The sequence below is a fragment of the Oncorhynchus masou genome, chromosome 18 (genome assembly GCF_036934945.1).
Source record: "Oncorhynchus masou masou isolate Uvic2021 chromosome 18, UVic_Omas_1.1, whole genome shotgun sequence".
Classification (NCBI taxonomy): Eukaryota; Metazoa; Chordata; class Actinopteri; order Salmoniformes; family Salmonidae; genus Oncorhynchus; species Oncorhynchus masou.
In genome coordinates, this window is record NC_088229.1 from 28259539 (window position 1) to 28279717 (window position 20179).

At 41.1% G+C, this 20179-nt stretch overlaps 1 protein-coding gene across 13 annotated transcripts; it reads left to right on the forward strand.

The window, feature by feature from the left end:
* The first annotated feature begins 673 nt into the window (after positions 1 to 673).
* Positions 674 to 19954, forward strand: LOC135504342 (cold shock domain-containing protein E1-like). 13 transcript variants are annotated; one of them, XM_064922819.1, is made up of 21 exons: positions 674 to 741; positions 4206 to 4820; positions 5781 to 6026; positions 9776 to 9974; positions 10333 to 10499; positions 11217 to 11303; positions 11373 to 11491; positions 11589 to 11670; positions 11766 to 11894; positions 12460 to 12585; positions 12683 to 12922; positions 13341 to 13505; positions 13804 to 13974; positions 16523 to 16630; positions 16751 to 16926; positions 17053 to 17165; positions 17282 to 17401; positions 17528 to 17706; positions 17911 to 18074; positions 18313 to 18445; positions 18562 to 19954. In XM_064922819.1, exons 3-21 carry the CDS (start codon positions 5901 to 5903, stop codon positions 18607 to 18609), a joined length of 2652 nt encoding a protein of 883 aa, XP_064778891.1. In that variant the 5' UTR covers positions 674 to 741; positions 4206 to 4820; positions 5781 to 5900; the 3' UTR covers positions 18610 to 19954. The 13 variants fall into 13 exon arrangements, with proteins under 13 accessions (XP_064778891.1, XP_064778903.1, XP_064778892.1 ...); XM_064922820.1 differs by having other exon boundaries at positions 686 to 741; positions 4733 to 4820; XM_064922831.1 differs by lacking the exon at positions 5781 to 6026.
* Positions 19955 to 20179: the final 225 nt, after the last annotated feature.

A 20179-nucleotide genomic window follows, 5' to 3' on the forward strand; every position in this document is an offset into this window, starting at 1 on the left:
GCATCAAATCTGGGACCCGAGAGACTGAAAAACAGCTTCTATCTCAAGACCATCAGACTGTTAAACAGCCATCACTAACATAGAGAGGCTGCTGTCAACATACTGACTCAAATCCCTGGCCACTTTAATAATTGGACTTAATAAAGGTATCACTAGTCACCTTAAATAACACCACTTGTTAATGTTTATATATTCTACATTACTCATCTCATATGTATATACTGTTCTATACCATCTACTGCATCTTGCCTATGCCTACCATTAGTCACTTTAAATAACACCACTTTAATAATGTTTACATATCCTACATCACTCATCTCATATGCATATACTGCTCTATACCATCTACTGCATCTTGCATATACTGCACAGCCATTGCTCATCCATATATTATTATGTGCATATTCTTATTCATCCCTTACATTTGTGTGTATAAGGTAGTTGTTGTGAATTTGTTAGATTTCTTGTTAGATATTACTGCATTGTCAGAACTAGAAGCTACACTCGCATTAACATCTGCTAACCATGTGTATGTGACCAATACAATGTGATTTGACCTGTTTACCCGATCTATAAACTTTGATTTGTGACACAAGTTTCTCGTCATTATATCCATGATGTCTAGTATAACCTCTCAGTACCGTATCATATGAAATCTCGCGATAGGATCGCACTCCGATTACTACGTAATGTGCCGTGCTGCTTCTGGCGGCGCTGGTGACAGTGCTGAAAGCTGTTGGGGTGAGTTTTGTTTAATTTACTAATTGAAAGTTACGGTTGAAACCACAATAATATGAGATTATCTCCAAGTTATAGCGATATAAAATCATTTTGAACCAAGTTTTTATCCTTCAAAACGTATAGGCGGGGTAGTGTTATCCGGTGTTTTTACTCGTCCTAAATCATACGGACACGTTACAGTACTGTGTAGCTATTTTGGTAAACGTTTCGACGTAATTAATAACCTGTATAAACATGATCAATTGTTTAATGCCTACCGGTATCCTCGCGTTATGTTTGGCGTTAAACAAATTTGCTGAAGTGACAAACGAGCTGACTCCATTTGTTATCTGGACTTGCACGAGTTTAGCAAGCGTTGGCTAGGTAGCCACAAGCTAGTGAATTTATCTGTCGCAGTTCCTTTGTTGTCCGGTGCCACACTACCAACTAATGCGCCTGCCCATCTTGAAATGTTAACCCTTGCGAAGTAAATGGGTTGTTGAAATTGGCACAATAGGCATTGTTCGTGTTCACAATTACATGAATTAGGAACAAACCATTTTTAATATGATTACCTAGCCAAGTGCTCGTAGTAAGTAACAGTTAGGGAAGTAAAGCTAACGCGTTGTTTGCTAGCTAATGTCAGCTAGTGAGCGTTTAACAAATATCTAACGTTAACTAGCCATTCGATTTAACCATTTGTTAACACCTTCATTTGTTTTGTAGTTAGTTTGCTAGCTAATTAGTGTCCGTTAAACTTAATCGGCTAGCTAGCAATGCAAACTAATGATGCGTTGGCTAGTAGGCCACGTTACTGCATTACAAAGCGTGGTTGCTTGATGGCAAATCACATGGCTGTGCATAGTTATAGCTAATAGTACGCTGGTTAGTAATTAATGATTTGCTTGGTGTCAAACATTGTTCAACCAACAGGGACAGTTAAGTGACGTTACGACTAGTAACAATGAACCACCTAGCTAGCTTGTCATGATGCATGAACGCTACAGTTCTAGCCAGCTAACGTTATCTAGCTGAGATGAGGCCGTGTACGTATTCTTGTTGTTGCCAACTTTATTTAGTATGCTTTACTGACATGAATTCAGAATTTGGTGAAGCATCAAAACAATAGTTAACGTTAGCAAGTAAGATGACAAACAAAAGTTATGGGCTTCTGAAATCGACAATGTACGACCACTTATTTCAGAAATATGTGCCAAAAGGCCAATCGTGGCCAGTGATTTTAGTGGGTGGGCACTGGTAGGCAAATGTTGATTTATGGCTGCGTCATGAGCAACTGAAAAGCACTTGCTCCCAAGAGCCTGTTTTTTTTAACCATGTTGATATTCTTCATTGCTCTATTAAGCAAGAGTTGTTTTCTGAGTGAACGTTTTCCCCACTCTTTCAACCAACGTCACCCTATTACCAAGGGTGATTCAATTGCATACCATTCTTCAGTTTGACAGTACAGGTGTTGTCTCAACAAACCTTGCTAGGTGGTAGTTGTGCCAATCCATTGACAGCCTAAACACAATGACATGTAACCAAATTGTCACTAATGGCAGTGTTGTCAAGATGCGAATAGAAATCATATAATGGCAGGGTGTTATAATGGTTAATAATGTAGATAAGTGGTATAAAATTATCCATTATGATGGACTGTAAGTCAAATTGTAGAATTTCTCTGACACTGATTTCCAAGAGGTTCAATTTAGCACTGCTGTCCATAAACAACTGTAACCTGGATACCAAGTATGAGCTTTAAAGACCCATCCACTCATTGGAATTATATTTGACCCCTTTCACAACATTTAGCACTCACTGTGACACAGCCATGATGCATTAGTTAAACTTTGTGGATATGTCCCTGCTTCTTGTTACTGTGCAATGTCCTATACAGTTAAATGTTAGGATCAGTGTCTGAGCCTTTTGTCATGATCCACATTGCTCATAGAATTACACAGACCTTACTGGTTAGAAACTGACATGCATATCAGTACGGCCAATGGTATGCATAGGGACTTGTTTATCCGCAGGACTTCTAGTATCTAGTCAGCTGGCACTGTGTGCAGGGGCAGCTGAGGAAGGTCTATATTTAGGCCTGGGAGTCTGGGGGCGAAGAATCTGGATTTCAATTCACATGAAAAGTGACCCAGGGCACTAGTCTACAGGTTGCTATAATGTTTTTTCAAAGTGGTCTTGAATCTAGAAAGACTATTTAGAATGCTCTAATGCTTGCCCCTTAGTACTTTGTTGCAGTGTTTCCAACACATGATGTCCTAATTTATTGTCAACCTATGGGCTAATGGTACCACCACCATCATAAATGGTGACATATGTCTTTGATGGCACATTTATCAGGTGTTGTGTAATTTGCTAGTTCATTCAAATTAGTAGGTCATGTACATTTGATAATGACTAAATCTGATTCATTTTAACTTCTTGATGCACCCATCCCGTTAGCGGAATCATTTACGTCAACATCCAGCTGGATTGCACCACGCCAAATTAAAATACTAAAAATATTTAATTTTCATGAAATCACAAGTGCAATATAGCAAAACACAGTTTAGCTTGTTGTTAATCCACCTGGCGTGTCAGATTTCAATAAAGCTTTTCGGCGAAAGCTATCCTAGCATTTATGTAAGAACATCTCTCTCAGTAGACAAAATATTACAAACAGCTAGCAGTCAAGTAGATTGGTCACGAAAGTCAGAAAAGCAATAAATTAAATCGCTTACCTTTGATCTTTGGATGTTTGCACTCACGAGACTCCCAGCTACACAATAAATGTTCCATAAAGATTATTTTTATATCCAAAATACCTCCATTTGTTTGGTGCATTATGTTCAGAAATGCACAGGCGTGAGCGGTCACGACATCACAGACAAATTCCAAATAGTATCCTTAATGACCACAGAAACATGTCATGTTTTTTATAATCAAACCTCAGTTTTTTTTTTCAATATATAATCGATAATATATCAACCGGGACTTTAGCTTCGTCAATAGGAGAGAGACACACAATGGCTGCTCCAAACTTGCACAAGCAAAATTCTGGGGACACCCAGCTATACCCTGACATGATGTGATCTTTCTCGCTCATTTTTTCAAAATAAAAGCCAGACACTGTCTGAAGACTGTTCACAACATGGGGAAGTCGTAGGAAAAGGAATCTGGTTGATATCCCTTTAAATGGGAGGGGGGCATTCAATGGAACATGGCGCTTTCAAAATAGAGGCCACTTCCTGTTTGAATTTTCCTCAGGTTTTCGCCTGCAATATCAGTTCTGTTATACTCAGACAATATTTTGACCGTTTTGGAAACTTTTTAGTGTTTATCCTAATCTGACAATTATATGCATTATTCTAGATTCTGGGCCTGAGAAATAGGCAGTTAATTTTGGGTACGTTTTTCCATCCAAAAATCAAAATACTGCCCCTCCACTCAACAGGTTAAACTAATAGTGGATCTCTTTTTCTCAACAGTATGAAGTGAAACGGAACTGAATTTTTTTTTTGTACCATACGCAACTGCTTCTTCAAGTTCAGATCACAACGAAGAAACAAATTCAAGAGAAACATCCCGAAACGTACAGTCGCAACAACTCAAGGAAAGGATCACTTCAAAGGAAAATCTAGAAGCAACTAAACTAAGAAAACACCAAAGACACAAGATACACACCTGCCCAATCGAAACACACTCAAGAGAAGCAATCCTTTGCCAACATTGCAAAACCGTGAAGATAACAGATCTGAGACCAGAAGTTTGTGCCTACTCAACAGCTTTGACAAAGCACACGTCCCAACGCTACTCCCAGCCGCTCTCATCCTCACCACCGACTCTACCCTGGGGTGCCGAGAGGGCTTCTATTCCCCCCCCAGTTCCTTTAACCATCCGATCACCTACGTCTATCTTTTCTTGCTCTGTTTATTTTGTTTTCAAGCACTATTGCACCTGTTTTTGCCTTTTAAAATATTTTTTCTCCCTTTTGCTTCATGCTACTCGTATCTAGAACTTGTGCCAGAAACCTGTAACAAATAAGTGTGTGAGATCTGCAAAGGCGTTCAAGACGACCAGAAGTTTCAAGACTCCAAATCAAGGCAGGTCCATTTTTTTCTTTGTTTTACTTATTTCATAAATGTGTTGTGGTTTTGAATAACTTTGTTTATTACATTTCTTGTTTGTGTCTAGAAAGGCATCCTTTATATAAGTCCAGCAATCTCCAACTATATTGTTGCATGTCAAATGTATTTACTTTGCTTTCACTTATCTACACATATCAAGGACTGATTTGATAGGACGCCATTAACAAATGCATTTGCAAACTACTGTAATGGTTTATTACATGGCACTACAAATTGATGCTCGTGTTAAATTTGACGTTGAACTAATTAAGAAAGAAAACACACCTTCCCAAGTTCCAGTCTGGTCCCCTGAAGTGCTATCATAGGGCAGGAATGTGGAGATATATTTGTTATGATAATGAACACAAATAACCCACTAAATGTCCCAACAATTCTGCCATTGTACGTGTGCACATCCGCTACCATTTTAACTAAGGCGGGGAATATTGCCCCTTACCCAGATGGTCGTTTTTTGATATCATAAATAAACTTGCTATTTTTGGTGACAACATGCACACCGGCTCCCCTAATTTACTTGAGTGACTTAAATTTCAGATGCAGTTGGACTAACCATCCTGTACCTCAAATTATGACAACTCTGCGTCTACTTGATAGGGCTGAATCATTCTTCAACGTGTTTTAGATAAATTAGTAATAAAATAAATTAATTGCGATAACTCCAGTAGAGAGCTTTAGCACAGTTAAAGGCTTTTAGTGAGCCAGTCTTCCCTGCCATAGGCCTACTTCGTTATTGAAGTTTAGCAATCTTTCCTCTGGCTCTCTATCCTGCCCCCTCTACCTGGTCATATCTAGCCTTCTTTTCCCTTGTCTCCTCACACCCACAGACCTTTCCCTTAATTGTGACACTGTTCACTGGCTGACCTTTTTGCCTCCCCTATATTTATTTTTGTCCCTTTCCCATTTTCACCCTTGCAGACATCCAGAGGTGTATCATTGGGTGGTTGAGCAAAAAAACAAAACAAATCGAGGCAGTCAAGCAAACAAGTTATCAAGTACAACAAAGGGGTGGAGTTTGGCTTGAGTTTATGGAAAAATATGGGCAGCCCCTGGAAAGGCTTTGTTGAGTTTACCTTGCCCACGTCGCCACCTGCCGCGTTTATTAGCGCTGACCTGAGCAGCACCTCCCCCGTCGGACTCAGCCTGTCACCATACGGCCGATCCGTAAGTTCCATCTTCCCCACCACCTCCCGTCTCCCCCCCATCGAACACTCATTCACCCACCTTGCCCTACCTCTCTCTGCTCTGACTGGCCTTACCTTTCCATTCCTCGGGGCTCCGAGACTAGCCTCTGCTCAGGTGCAGTCAAGACGTTACAGGGTGGTCTAAAGGTTACTTGGGATTTGGTTATGTTTCAAATTTGCTTTTACCCACCACAATTTAAGGCTGTAAATGCTTTGTGCCATGCCCAATGTCACCTGAAATTAGTGGTGTGGGATATGATTAGTGCTGCAATTTCTGTCTAATGTAGGCAATATAAACAAACTGAAGTTTGTTTTTGTCTTAGTGATCTAGTACAGGCAAAGGAAAACAATGGGCATGTAATAGAGGTCGGCCGATTTATGATTTCTCAACGCCGAAAACCGATTATTGGAGGACAAAAAAAACACATTTTTGTAATAATGACAATTGCAACAATACTCAATGAACACTTATTTTAACTTAATATAATACATAAATAAAATCAATTTAGTCTCAAATAACATGAGAACATATGTTAAAATGAACCACCAGCTTTCATGGGTCTTCAATGTTCCCAGTTAAGTTTTAGAACACATACAGCTCTGAAGTGACAATGATACTGAAGAGTCTGCTTAGGAGACAAATACTCTCAACTGTTTGAATAAAAATAGTTTAAGTTACCTGTGATGAATGTTAAAAACAAAAAGGAAATCCTATTTTTATAATGGGCATGGTAAGAATTGAGTACCGAAGTGCGAGTCATAATTCCCATGACACCTAGCAAAATCTGAAAAGCGGTTCCTTCATTCATTTATTCCATAGGATATTTTTAGATTCACTTAAAATAAGGTCTGTGTTTCATGTAGGCTTACACCACCTTGACAATTTCATAACTGTAGATATCCATAGGACAAGGTAACTCTGCTCAATATTGGCTAAATATAAGCGAAGATCATATTGTTTGTATAGTGGTTTATGAAAATATGTTGACTGTTACCTTATCCAAGTGAGATTTACACGGGTATCAAAACACGGAGGCGGTTTAAGCCTGCACGAAACGGACCTTATTTGAAGTAGATCAAGACCTTCTCTATGGAAGACATGAACGGTAAAATAACAAAGGAACCCCTTTTTAAAATTCAGCCGCAAGTTATTACAGGAATTATAACACGTCGACTATTTCTCTCTAAACCATATACCTTTGACTATTACGAGCCTGCTGCTGCCGACCACCCCTAAAGTCAGACTGCTCTATCAAATCATAGACTTACCCTGACTCTGCGTGCAATAAACGCAAGAGGTGACAGAATTTCACCTGGTTAATATTCCCTGCTAACCTGGATTTCTTTTAGCTAAATATGCAGGTTTAAAAATATATACTTGTGCATTGATGTTTATGGTTCAGTACACATTGGAGCAGCGACAGTCTATGGATTGTTTTTTATAAGATAAGTTTAATGCTAGCTAGCAACTCACCTTGGCTTCTACTGCATTCGCGTAACAGGCAGGCTCCTCGTGGAGTGCAATGTAATCAGGTGGTTAGAGTGTTGGACGAGTTTGCTGTAAGTTTGCTAGATTGGATTCCCCGAGCCGACAAGGTAAAAATCTGTCGTTCTGCCTCATTAGGCCGTCATTGAAAATAAGAATGTGTTCTTACCTGACTTGCCTAGTTAAATAAAGGTGTGAACCAAGAAAATCTGCTTGAAATCGGCCCTAATTAATCGGTTGACCTCTAGAGTGTAATGTAACATGAAGTGAGAATAAAGGGTGACTTTAAAATATTTTTTCCTGTGGCCTACAAACAGGATTCTGATGCAGAGGTGAAGGAAATAATATTGATTTTCTGGTTTATTACGAAAGCAAAATGTGTTTTTGGCTGGGTCAATTATACCATGCCCATTTCAGATTTCACTGCTTTGACAAGTCCGCTGGTGAACTCATTGATCCTGCTTTGTAGTACACCCCTCAGGTGACGTTAATACTCAAAATGTTCCCAGTAGAAATTGACAAAACGATTTATACAATGTCAGTTTGACATTTTTTCCCAATTAATAACTAGACTGAAATAAGTTAAGGTAGGCTAGTTTGTAAGACGAGTTGATTTTAAACTGTTTCCCCGATGGCTGGTGCCGTTCAATGTCGCTTAGTCTGGAATCTTAATTATCGAACCAGCAAATGGGATTATTCATCTCTTTAAGGACAGACCACTCAATCTACTAACTACTGGGAATTTCAATTTTCAACATTGATGCTATGCTAGTAAGGGACCTAACAGATGAGGCTGCTCTGGGACCCTTCATGTACCCACTATCATCTTACTGTGTAGACGTGCTTCTGTCTAAACTGTCTTTCACATCAGCACTTTCTGAATCTGTCAACTCTTATTTTAGCAGTAATTCAGGCAATAAAGATAACTTAAAATGTTACATGACCACCTTTCTCAACACTTTGTTCCATTCTGTCAGCTGTTGATGGCAAATGTTTAGTTTTACTGATCAGTCTGATTATTGTAGGTGTTTCAAAGACTACCTCGCCTGGACATTAACCCCCCCCCCCCCCATTTTAGTGTTGTAGAGCCAAACGGCACATACATTTCCATCCATAATACTAGATGCTAGGTCTCTGCTAATAACTTAATTTATGAGTTTCTCTTATGGAATTAGGATTCCCACGGTCAGTATCGATCTGTTTTTATTATTACTTGCCTCTCACTTTTACAATTGGTCTAAGAAGATAACTTCAAAGGCCTAGAAAGCTACAGTGTAATGGAATGAGAACTCATGAGCAAAACCACAGCGCCAAGTATCTGAATCTCCAAAACACCCTTTGACCCCCCAACAGTGTTTTCCAGTCCCGACCCCACTGTTGGATATGGAGAGGGTGCACTCCGAACCCCCTTTGGCACGTAATACTGCTCCTTCCACCTCTGCGGTGGCTATCCCCCGCTCCTTCTCTGTCTCACACAAAAAACACAAGCGGACCCCCCTGTATCAGAGATCAGTAAGTGGGCATGTTGTGTGGGAATCACATCAGTTGCACCCACAGTGGTAATGACTGCCAGGGGGATGTTAGCTAACCGCATGGTTTGTTTTGCAGTGGCTCTTGATTGCTTTGAGGGAGATCAATTAATGAACATTTGGCTCTGTGTGAAGTCCTATTGTAGCTCCCAGTTCATGTTGCGTTTTGTTAGTCAATGGGAGATGCAATGGTTTTGTAGTAGGTTTGGATAAAGATTAAGTCCTATAACAATTGTTTTTGCATGTATGGTGTTCCCAACTTTGTCAATCCAGGGGTGCTTGTTTATTTTAGTTGCAATAGTGACTGTGTCAACAGAAGTGGAGGATTCTCTTGAGCCAACTAGAAATAACTATACAGTGTGGCCTTTATTGGTAGTGAATGGTCTGAATCAACATAAAAACCATCTGGGGTTGGCCAACTGTGCTCACCGGCATTCAGAAGAGAAATGGTCAGAACACCAGAAAGCTCTTTTGGTTAGTCTCTCCAAACTTTGGTTCAACCATTAGTCAGGAAACACAATTTAATGGATTGTGTGTAAATTAGATCTTATTGACGTATTTGGGAGTTTCATTTGTGAAAGATAATTGTTCTATCATATACATTTACACAATCCCACTCATAAACTCACATCTGCTCACGTTCAATGTTCAGAGCTATATTTTGTCAGCCCTTTTTTCTTTTTCTAAAATAATCTCTGTTCTTGTTCTGCTCAGATGAGTTTTGACCCTGGCATGCTCCACAACAACGGGCACACGGCGTTTGCCAACGGCACGGCGGCGGGCATCAGGGAGACTGGAGTGGTGGAGAAGCTGCTCACCTCCTACGGGTTCATCCAGTGCTCGGAGCGGCAGGCGCGCCTCTTCTTTCACTGCTCCCAGTACAACGGCAACCTGCAGGAGCTCAAGATAGGAGGTGAGTCCAGTGCTGCTTCTAGTCATTTAGTAGTCAAGTCTCATCCACCAGCCTTGTACTGAACAACAAGCTTTTAGGGGTTGTTTCCCCAGACACGGATTAATCCTGGACTAAACATTTTCAAATGAGATTCTCCTTGAGACTAGGATTAATTTGTCGGTGGAAACTTCACAATGTTTATCTGGCCAAAAATGAGAATTCCTTTAAAAAAAATCCTTTCTGTCCTGGTCTTTTCACAAGCTACTGTGGGCAGCTTTTAAGTCGATTGACCTCCATGAATGTCCGGTCAGCATTTGGTGTCAAACGCATTTTCTCACAACCTGTTTTCTTCCTTCTCTCTTCCCCTCTGCCTCTCCAGATGATGTGGAGTTTGAAGTGTCCTCAGACAGGCGCACTGGCAAGCCCATAGCAGTGAAGCTGCTTAAGATCAAACCAGAGGTGCTTCCAGAGGAGCGCATCTCGGGCCAGGTGGGGCCAGACTCGCACGCCTCTCCCTTTACTGTGCTGCATGGTTATATTCATCCAGTTAAGGAACACCATTTTACTTTTGGTTCTGTTTTTGTCCCTGTCACCTCAATGTCGGTGTTTGTTCGTTAGTTGGGTGTATGTTCAAGCTCATTGTGAATCTTTAAAATAATTTGTTTATTAATAGTTTCATAGATGTGTAATTCTTAATAATAACCCCGCCCGTCTGATTTTTAAATCCACAATTTTATTGTTGTTATTTATGTTGGCCGTGGTCTGTTTATCTGAAATGCTAGGAATATCGTCTGTTTCCATGGAGATTTACAATGGGCTTGACTGTCCTCGACATACATGTTGTGTGGTGATGGTGTTCACGGGTGAAGGTGGGATTTGACGCTTAAACAAAACAGCCTAAATCTTTCTCTAAAGTTCTGCCTAAATTAAGTTGAAGGCTTATTTTCAAAGGAATGACAAATTAATTCAGTAAATTGAATAGGTTTGATTGGCTGTAATATTTTGATAGCCATTGCTTTATTAGCCTTTTCTTCAAATGGCCTTTACTCATTCAAATGAAGAAATTTGGCATTTCAAGCATTTCACATCTCATGCAGTAGTATCTACATTGATATACTTTTGAAAATCAACCAGTTTGTTTCCACAGAATCATTGATTGTAATTTCCTTATTTAGGTGCACTGATTTATAGCAAGGCAATCATGTTGAATCACCCAAATGCCATTCTTAACCATCTCCCCCTGTGGTTCTTGCTGTCTTTTAGGTTGTCTCAGCGATTCCCACTCACCTGGATGGCAAATCTGCACCGGGGCAGGTGCCCACTGGCAGTGTGTGTTACGAGAGAAACGGGGTAAGACTGTCAATTGGCCTGTAGAAAGATACTTTTCATGACAAGGCTGGTAGTCAATGTAATGTAAAGTATGGATTCCTTCCCACGCAGGAGGTGTTTTACCTGACCTACACCCCGGATGACATAGAGGGCAACATGCACCTGGACACGGGAGACAAAGTCAGCTTCTACATGGAAACCAACAAGCAGTGAGTTGTTTTTCAAGTGTCTTATTGTTTCACAATTTAAAATGTTTTGATTGCATACTACCGTAGCCTTTTCCTCATGGTATATTCTGTGTTTCAGTACTGGTGCAGTCAGTGCTCACAACATCGTCCTGGTCAAGAAGAAACAGATGAGGTGCCAGGGGGTTGTCTGTGCCACCAAGGTAAAGCCACAGTAGAGCCTTGTGGATCCCTGGCTGGACATTGGCTACTGCATGTGCCTGATTATAATCTAATCTATAATCCTTTTGTCTGGTAGGAGGCCTTTGGGTTCATTGAGAGGGCTGACGTGGTGAAGGAGATCTTCTTCCACTACAGCGAGTTCAAGGGTGACCTGGAGGCCCTACAGGCCGGCGACGACGTGGAGTTCACCATCAAAGAGAGAAACGTAGGTGGCATCACATGGAACCGTTCTGGCTAGCCAACTTGAGTGACTCGTTCTAATGGCTTGCAAAAGTATAAAATATGAGGCCAGTATTGGAATCAAGTTATTCTTATGTTGGGGACTTAACTTGTCAAATCAAGCAATGGCTGTTTAATGACAGTCTGTTCAACAGAAATTACTCCTGCTCATGTATACATTTTGAATACATATTGATGCCATGAGCCTGTAAATATGGAATAGAATGTCTTAATGGAAAAGAAGCAACATTGAAATAACTAAAGCATTTATGGCATTACGGTGTCTGCAGATGTCAGGGCATTCATACTACTTGTTTCGTGGAGCTAAGCTGTGTTTACACATGCTCTTCCACTTAGCGTCAACCAATCATCTCATTGCGGAGCGATATGGAGCCCTCTGCATTGTTACAAAATTTGGGAGGTGCATGGCATTGCCATATGGAGCTTGATTTGGCCTCCGCAATTGCGTTAGACCCTCTGTACAGAACCTTTAGACCACATTGCCGAATCAAGCATAAATTGGCTGTAAAGCATTTTGTTTTTCTCTCTAGGGGAAAGAGGTGGCCACTGACGTGAGGCTGCTTGCCCAGGGAACAGTCATATTTGAGGACATCAGCATTGAGCAGTTTGAAGGCACTGTCGTCAAAGTCATCCCTAAAGTTCCAACCAAGAACCAGGTCCGCAACTTACGAGATGCCTGCATACTCAGAATTAACCCGAGCTTGGTTTTTACTGAATCCTTGATTATTTGTATTGTTCCTCCCAATCTTTTAGAATGATCCGCTCCCAGGCCGCATCTGTGCTAGGATCAGCTTCACGGACAAGGAGCTCCTTTTCGGCGAGAAGGATACCAAGTCCAAGGTGACCCTGCTGGAGGGCGACCATGTGCAGTTCAACATCTCAACAGACCGCAGGGACAAGCTGGAGCGGGCCACCAACATCGACATCCTGCCTGACACCTTCCACTTCACTAAGGAGTCCCGTGAGATGGTAAGGACCATGAGGAGATCTATGGTACGCTCACAAGTTCATTTGAGGAAGCTTTTTGTGGAGTTTAATCAATGAATATGGCAACCTGAAATTTGCATTCCTAAAATTGATTTCCTATTCCAAACTGTTGTTATCTATTACATGGAAGAGCGTAAACCTACAGTCACGAATGAAAGGGAAGGATTGGCATTTTATCTGCAGTGCACTGTTTCTTTAATCTCGTTTAACTCGAAAGTAAAATCAAAGCACTCAGTGAAGCAGTTTAATAAGGGCTGCTTTTGCCCAATCCTGATACGTCCATATAATTAGTGATGAAAACACAAGGATCGGGAAACTAATGCAGCTCGTAAACTCACGCATCCCATTCAGTCCCAGCAGATTCTTCGGTCTACATGCAGAGTCGATGGCATCTCTGCTGTGTTAACGGCTCTCTGTCCTATAGGGTGTGATTGCTGCAATGCGTGACGGCTTTGGCTTCATCAAGTGTGTGGACCGGGACGCCAGGATGTTCTTTCACTTTAGCGAGGTGCTGGAGGAGGGCCAGCTGCACATCTCTGATGAAGTCGAGTTCACAGTTGTGCCCGTGAGTCCAGAGAGAACGCCCATGGTCCGTTTTTCAATATACAATTGCTGTCTTTAAAATTCCTTTTCTCACCATCCTTCTTTTTCTGTCAATCTTCCAAGGCTGTTAGTTTAGTGGGAAACTCTTGATTTTGAAATGAACATCCAGTAAATTCTTATAAATATTAGGAAATCTCACTTTTGAACCCATTCACTTTTCCTAGGCACATTGTTTTCCAAATGTATTTTGGTCTCTGTCTGGTTTGTATTGTGAGGTAGCCAATCTCAATGAGAGCATTATTGAACACACATTGAAACAGGTTTTTTCTCCCTTTCCTGTGCAGGACATGCTGTCTGCCCAGAGGAACCACGCGGTGCGCATCAAGAAGCTGCCCAAGGGCACAGTCTCCTTCCACACCCAGTCTGAGCAGCGCTTTGTGGGTGTGGTGGAGAAGGAGGCCACAGCAGCTATCACCAACAACAAGAGCGCCAGCCCCAGCAAGGCCAAAGAGAAGGTACGGAAGCACCCAGGGCAGCACTTGGGAACCCACAGCGACATTGTCAACATTTGCCTTTTTTATTTTGACGGTACATGTTTGTCCTTCCCTGCCTGATCTTTCTTTGCCTTTTCTTTCCTCATCCCCTCCTAGTCTGATCAGTATCGAAATGTATAACTGCTCCGAGACCCGCACGCACACATTTCCCCTTACGATCAGGCATTTTTCAGCCCGTTTGATTTGACTCCTTAGTTCTAATTCTCTGCTTTGCTTTCTCCTTTCACCCTTTCCCCCTCATGCTCCTTCTCTCCATTAGAAAAAAGACAAGGTAGGAGTTTTGTCTTTGCATGATGCCATCAAATTGAACAACGCTAGATAGATACATCTATCAGAATGTTTTCCTACTGGATTGACACTGAGGCAACGTACTAACCACTAATTTTGTCTCATGTTAGCTAGATATGACATTGATTTGCCAGACATTTTACATGGCAACTGACAAATTCCCCTAGTTACCTTAATAAAATTCATCATGTATAGGTTTTTGCCCAATTGCTTAAATCAGTTTCATTTCTTAACCTTGCTCTTCACATTGCTGCAGACATACATATTGTATTTGCCATGTATGCTCAAATGGGTAGACTAATTGTGCATATTTCTCAAGGGTAAAGTAGTACAAAAAGGTCAGTGGTGTTGTCTATGCCCGCTGAATGTGCTCCTCACCCCATGTTTGACTGTGGTTTCAGTCCTAATCAATTCCTCTGTAAAAACATGTTATTCTCACTTTTGCAGTCTTAATTTACTAGTTCCTAAGGAGATATGGCGTTTAACTAAGGCTGACTCCATTAAGTCGACTGTTTGGTCTATAGGCTTTTGGTCGACCAAGGTTTCTTTAGTTGAGCAGTAGCTAAAAAAAACTAATTCATATCTTAGGATCATTATCAAAAATTGTGATTTATTACTTATACAAATGTGCTACTACTACTTTTGCCCATAACACCACCAATTCTACAGTGACACCTCAAACCCACCAATGACAATTTTAATACTGAGGGGTTGCAATGCCGATCGGTTGAAGATCCTGCCTGCTGCTGGTTTGTTTAATAGCCAATTTATTCCGTGAGCACCAAGCCTCACGTAACCACAACACGTCGGATAAACAAGTTCAGAAATTTAGCTGTTTAAGCTTTGCAATGCTGTAGTAATGGCTTTACATCTTGGTTTTGTTAGTACAGCCTCCTTGGTTTTATTTAGTTTAACTTCCAAATTGTCTGAAAAATATTAATAATAAGCCGCGTGATCTCTGTATTGTAACTAATGTCATTATCATTAAGCGCTTTCAAGCTTCTTCGATATAAAATAACAAAGCCGCCCTTAAATAATTAGCGTAAATAATAAATAAACCATTCAAATTTGGGAAAGAAATTGCATTCACAAACAAATAACTGTCTTTAATCTTTGCTGTAATAATGGATTTACCAAAAAATAGTTGGACTGGTACGCATATAATTTTATTCAGTGGTCACTTTGTTCCAAACGGTCGGGAAAATTATATTGTAATCTAACAGCACCTGTTTGGCACACATAATATGTACACAGCGCTTGTGCCTTAACTTCTTGATCTCCAATATTTTCCACAACTGGTCAAATTTATTCTGCACATCTAACTTCCCCTTTACTTCCTGAGCAACCAGTAAACATTCCCCCACTTGAGTGCATCTGTTTTGATGTTACGGTGTTCTGAGTTTATAACCAATTTGTTGATGTGATTGCTGTTCTATAGGCCAGGCCCTATGGGTCACGTGCATGTGACACATAGGTGTCATGTAAGGGTTCAGGGAATGTTTTCCCTCAAGAAATTAGGGATTTCAGTAACATGACTTCAGTCAGAATTGGCTGTGATTATTACAGGAATGTGGACAGTGCTATAAACACTACCCTTTCCTTAGCTGCATTTTTTTTGGTTAAGGGCTTGTAAGTAAGCATTTCACTGTTTGTATTTGTCACATGCATCAAATCTGATTTGTTCTGTGGTGGTCACCGCAGCAGGGAGGTGAGAATGGGTGCTTGTCACTGGCTTTTAAAAAAAAATAATTGTGCAGCCCTACATTTAACACTGTTTGTACAAAGGTGTTGATTTCAAACACTAGTCAATGCTAACTGAATACTAACGAGGTGCATCACACATTCCAAAGCACATCATTGTGCCAGTCATCTACACTTTTAGCTTTAACAAGAAGTTGCTACTGCTGTTCATCTGATATACTCCTAAACTTTTCAAATGCATCATTCCGCCCTTCCTCCTGAAGTTATTACTGATGTGCACCGGCTTGGATGAATTAAAACATTATCCTACTCTTTTACTTTCAACTATCCAGCCTTGTCATATTATTGATTTGTCAGGCTGAATGCATTTTTCTGAAGTATTAGAACGTGCCCTAATGCTCAGCAGTGGTGTTATCCACTTGTAACAGTTGAATGCCTGATTTCTGGAGAGGAGTGCAGTAGCCAGCCTTTGACTGGAACTGCCAGTCTAATCCGTTTTCTGATGTCTGTCCTCATGTAGGAAGCAGAAGAGGGAGTGATTTCTTATGAGGACTGTGGAGTGAAACTGACTGTGTCGTACCACGTCAAAGATCTGGAGGGAGCTACCCAGCCACAGGCAGGAGACAAGGTACTGAAAACCAAACAAGTTCACACTGGCTCAAACTTGCTTTGTTGAAATGGCAATTTACCAAAGAGCGAATGAGTTGGCTCTGTTTTCATGTGCTGTAAATTCAACCTTGTCCTCTAGGTGGAGTTCTCCATCAATGAGGTAAAGAGGACTGGCCAACAGAGCGCTGTCACCATCAAGATCCTCAACCGCACTGTCAACACCAAGAGGCTGCTGGGATACATTGCCACCCTGAAAGACAACTTTGGCTTCATAGAGACAGCCAATCACGATCAAGAGATTTTCTTTCATTACAGGTACAACTATTCAACACATGCAAGCTAGTATAAAATGTTGGTTGGTGTGACATTAGATCTGTCCAAAAAATATCTGCCCCATGTTTTTCATGCTGCCTGGTTGTTCCTGCTGCCTGTTTGTTCCAGTGAGCTGTGTGGAGACTTGGAGAACCTGGAGCTGGGCGACACTGTGGAATATACCCTGTCCAAGGGCAAAGGAAACAAAGTCAGCGCTGAGAAGGTTACTAAGGTGGTAGCAGGTAGGCAGTGAAATGCTTTAGTTATTGTTTGAGTTTGCACCACAATCAGTTCTATAGTGAAGCATTTATTTATCAACCTTCAAAGTGAGTATGCTAATGGTGTTATGTTATTGCAGTGAATGGTGTGGGGCAGGATGTTGGTGAGACAGTGATGTTGGGGAAGGTGGTGCGCCCTCTGCGCAGTGTGGACCCGTCCCAGACAGAGTACCAGGGACTCATTGAGCTCCTGGAGGAAGGTAAGTCACCACTGGCAGTGGAGGTTTATGTCCAAGTCAATTTAATGTTTTTACTAATGCATTTACTCTATAATAACCAAATGGCTAAATTGACTGTTCCTCTTCTCCCCACCTGTACCCATTCAGATGGCACTAAGTGCCAGAATTACTCCTTTGGCATTGTGGGCATGGCAAACAAGGCAGACTGTCTGCAGAAAGGCGAGATGGTGAAGTTCCAGCTGTGCACAGTGGCCCAGACAGGACAGAAGATGGCCTGCAACGTTGTCCCCCAACGTAAAGCCCTGGTGGAGTGTGTCAAGGACCAGGTATCTGATCATGCTTGTCAACATTTTTGCCGATGGGCATGATTAAATTGAACTGAAAGATTCTGCGGTTTATTTATGTATGGTAAGTAACCCAAACATTAAGTAATTAGTGTTTTAATTTGTTTTGGGACTTTCTCACTATGGTTCACTGTGGCTACCTATGAGCGCTATGCCTATTCATTCTGGAATGTCTTGTCTCCCCAGTTTGGTTTTATCACGTATGAAGTTGGCGAGAGTAAGAAGCTGTTTTTCCATGTCAAAGAGGTGCATGATGGCTTGGAGCTCCAGACCGGGGATGAGGTGGAGTTCTCAGTCATCCTCAACCAACGCACAGGGAAATGTAGTGCCTGCAACGTGCGCAGAGTTAGGTAAATACTGCAGGGGGGGTGTACTATTACCATGAAGTAGGGTAAAATGTTCGGAAACTGAAGTATTACCTCAACTTAGCCAATAATGATGCCCACCAAAGTCAATGGAACTGAGTAAGGGACATTGGATTTCTAGCCCCTGCATTTACTAATCGTGTCTCATTTATGGCCCAGTTATCCTAAACCTAGACAGTATATTGTTGGTTAAAAAAGCCCTCTTGTTTCTCTACCCCCACAGTGAAGGGCCTAAACCGGTGGCAACCCCCCGTCCTGATCGCTTGGTCAACCGGCTCAAGAGCATCACCCTGGATGACGCTAGTGCCCCCCGCCTAGTTATTGTGAGACAGCCCCGCGGCCCTGACAATTCAAAGGTACGCACATTTGAACACGTAATGCTGTATAATAAGTTCGGATGTGTGTACACTTTGTTTTTATCTATAAAGTGTGTTGATTTCATTATTACTGGTCTACTTTATTTTGTACCCAGGGCTTCAATGTGGAGAGGAAGACCCGTCAACCGGGTGTCATTGACTGAGCAGTATATAACCCTTCCCACCTGACTAGGTGGGCCCTGATTTAGAAATGCAACGTGAGAATGGACGACAACAATGGAAAGGGATTTTTGCTGTCTTGTGGACACATGCTCCTACACACACTCTTGATACACACAGAGAAATAAGCATGTGTAACCCCTCCATGTTCCATCACCTGCAAGGGAACCCTCATTCCATTTGTTCTCTGCTGCCTATGTATGATGTACTTGATAGTTTCGTACTGCAGTATACAAGGCGGGATCTCTCTTCCGAGTGTGCGCGTGTGACCGTTGTGCGTAAGGTGTTTTTAGAAATGATAAAAGTTACAGAGGAATTTGTTTTGAGGGTTTCTGTGCGTTTAGAATCAGTGACGGTTGCGTGGCAGTGTCTTGTCCCATCTGCCTAATTGTCTGGAATTCTGCACCTGCAACCTGTTGTATGTGTGTGGGCATGTATTCGAGCTCATCTGCTTCTTTTCCTCCATTGTTCTCCCTCATTTAAGGCAACTAAATGATTATCATTTGCCAATGGTTTTCACTATGCTTTCCTAGAAAATGCATAAAGTAATGTTCCCTCCATAAGGAGGGTGATGTTTCTCATGTGTGGACTAAAACAGAGGCTACTTCTCTGCTCGGTTTTTTTGAGCAGTTTTTTAAACTCTTTATCCAAGAGCTGGAGTGAAAGCATGGTGTTGTCTGTGAATGTTTAAGTGGCTATGATTTGGATTTACTTTCACAAATCTGGAGCCTTTAAATACCTTTTCGTTATTAACACGCTTTGTAAGGAATTTCCCCAGGTGCAGAATTCCTAATGGCATCTTATACCGAGCAGTTTTATACTATGTACTTTATTTTTTTGCACCTCCTTTGCTTTTTTTGTTTCAATGTAAGAATACGGTGCCTAAACTACAAAAACAAAAAAAATGACATATCCTCTGTCCCCAGCCCAACTGCCAAAATATGAAGAAAGGATGGCTTTTTATTCCCAGTAGAAATAATACTGATCTGCATCCCAAATACCTGTTGGTTGAAATATACTGTATGTAATGTGTGCATTTTTTTTCTTAGTGAAAGATTAAACATCACAATATAACAAATACATTTTAACTTCAGTAAAAAAAGAGCGGGGTAACAAAGCATTAAAATTAAGTTGTCTTAAGGATCAGGATATCTATTGTGCTCTGGCGGTGTTGGAAGGTGATCTGTTGTGCCTGTACGCACTTACGGCAGTTATAGACTATTTAAACTCTGGAGATCACTGGGTTGATCCTGAACTGCACAGGCGCTCCTATGTACTTTTGTTAATGGTCTTGAATGAAGCAATTTAATTAAAGTTTTATGAAAATCATTTTGTTACTTTATTTGAAAGAACATCCAGGCAGTTATTTGTTCCTTTGAATTCCATGCAGTTTAAAGAAACTATTTTATTCAAGATGGCAGCAAGAGACCTGTCTTGAAACGGTGCAGTGAAAAAGAAATGCTGTCCTTACTTTCAAACAAAAATGTGCTGAACAGTGGAGCAAACCAGATGGGAAAAGCTATTCAGCAACTTTTGGTAGGACAATAGAAGTTT

Coding starts and splice junctions, on each gene's coding strand:
- LOC135504342 (XM_064922818.1), top strand. CDS start 8,916: ATGGAGAGGGTGCACTCCGAACCCCCTTTGGCACGTAATACTGCTCCT. Junction 11,492..11,588: donor TACATGGAAACCAACAAGCA/GTGAGTTGTTTT, acceptor TCTGTGTTTCAG/TACTGGTGCAGTCAGTGCTC. Junction 13,506..13,803: donor GTCCAGAGAGAACGCCCATG/GTCCGTTTTTCA, acceptor TTTCCTGTGCAG/GACATGCTGTCTGCCCAGAG.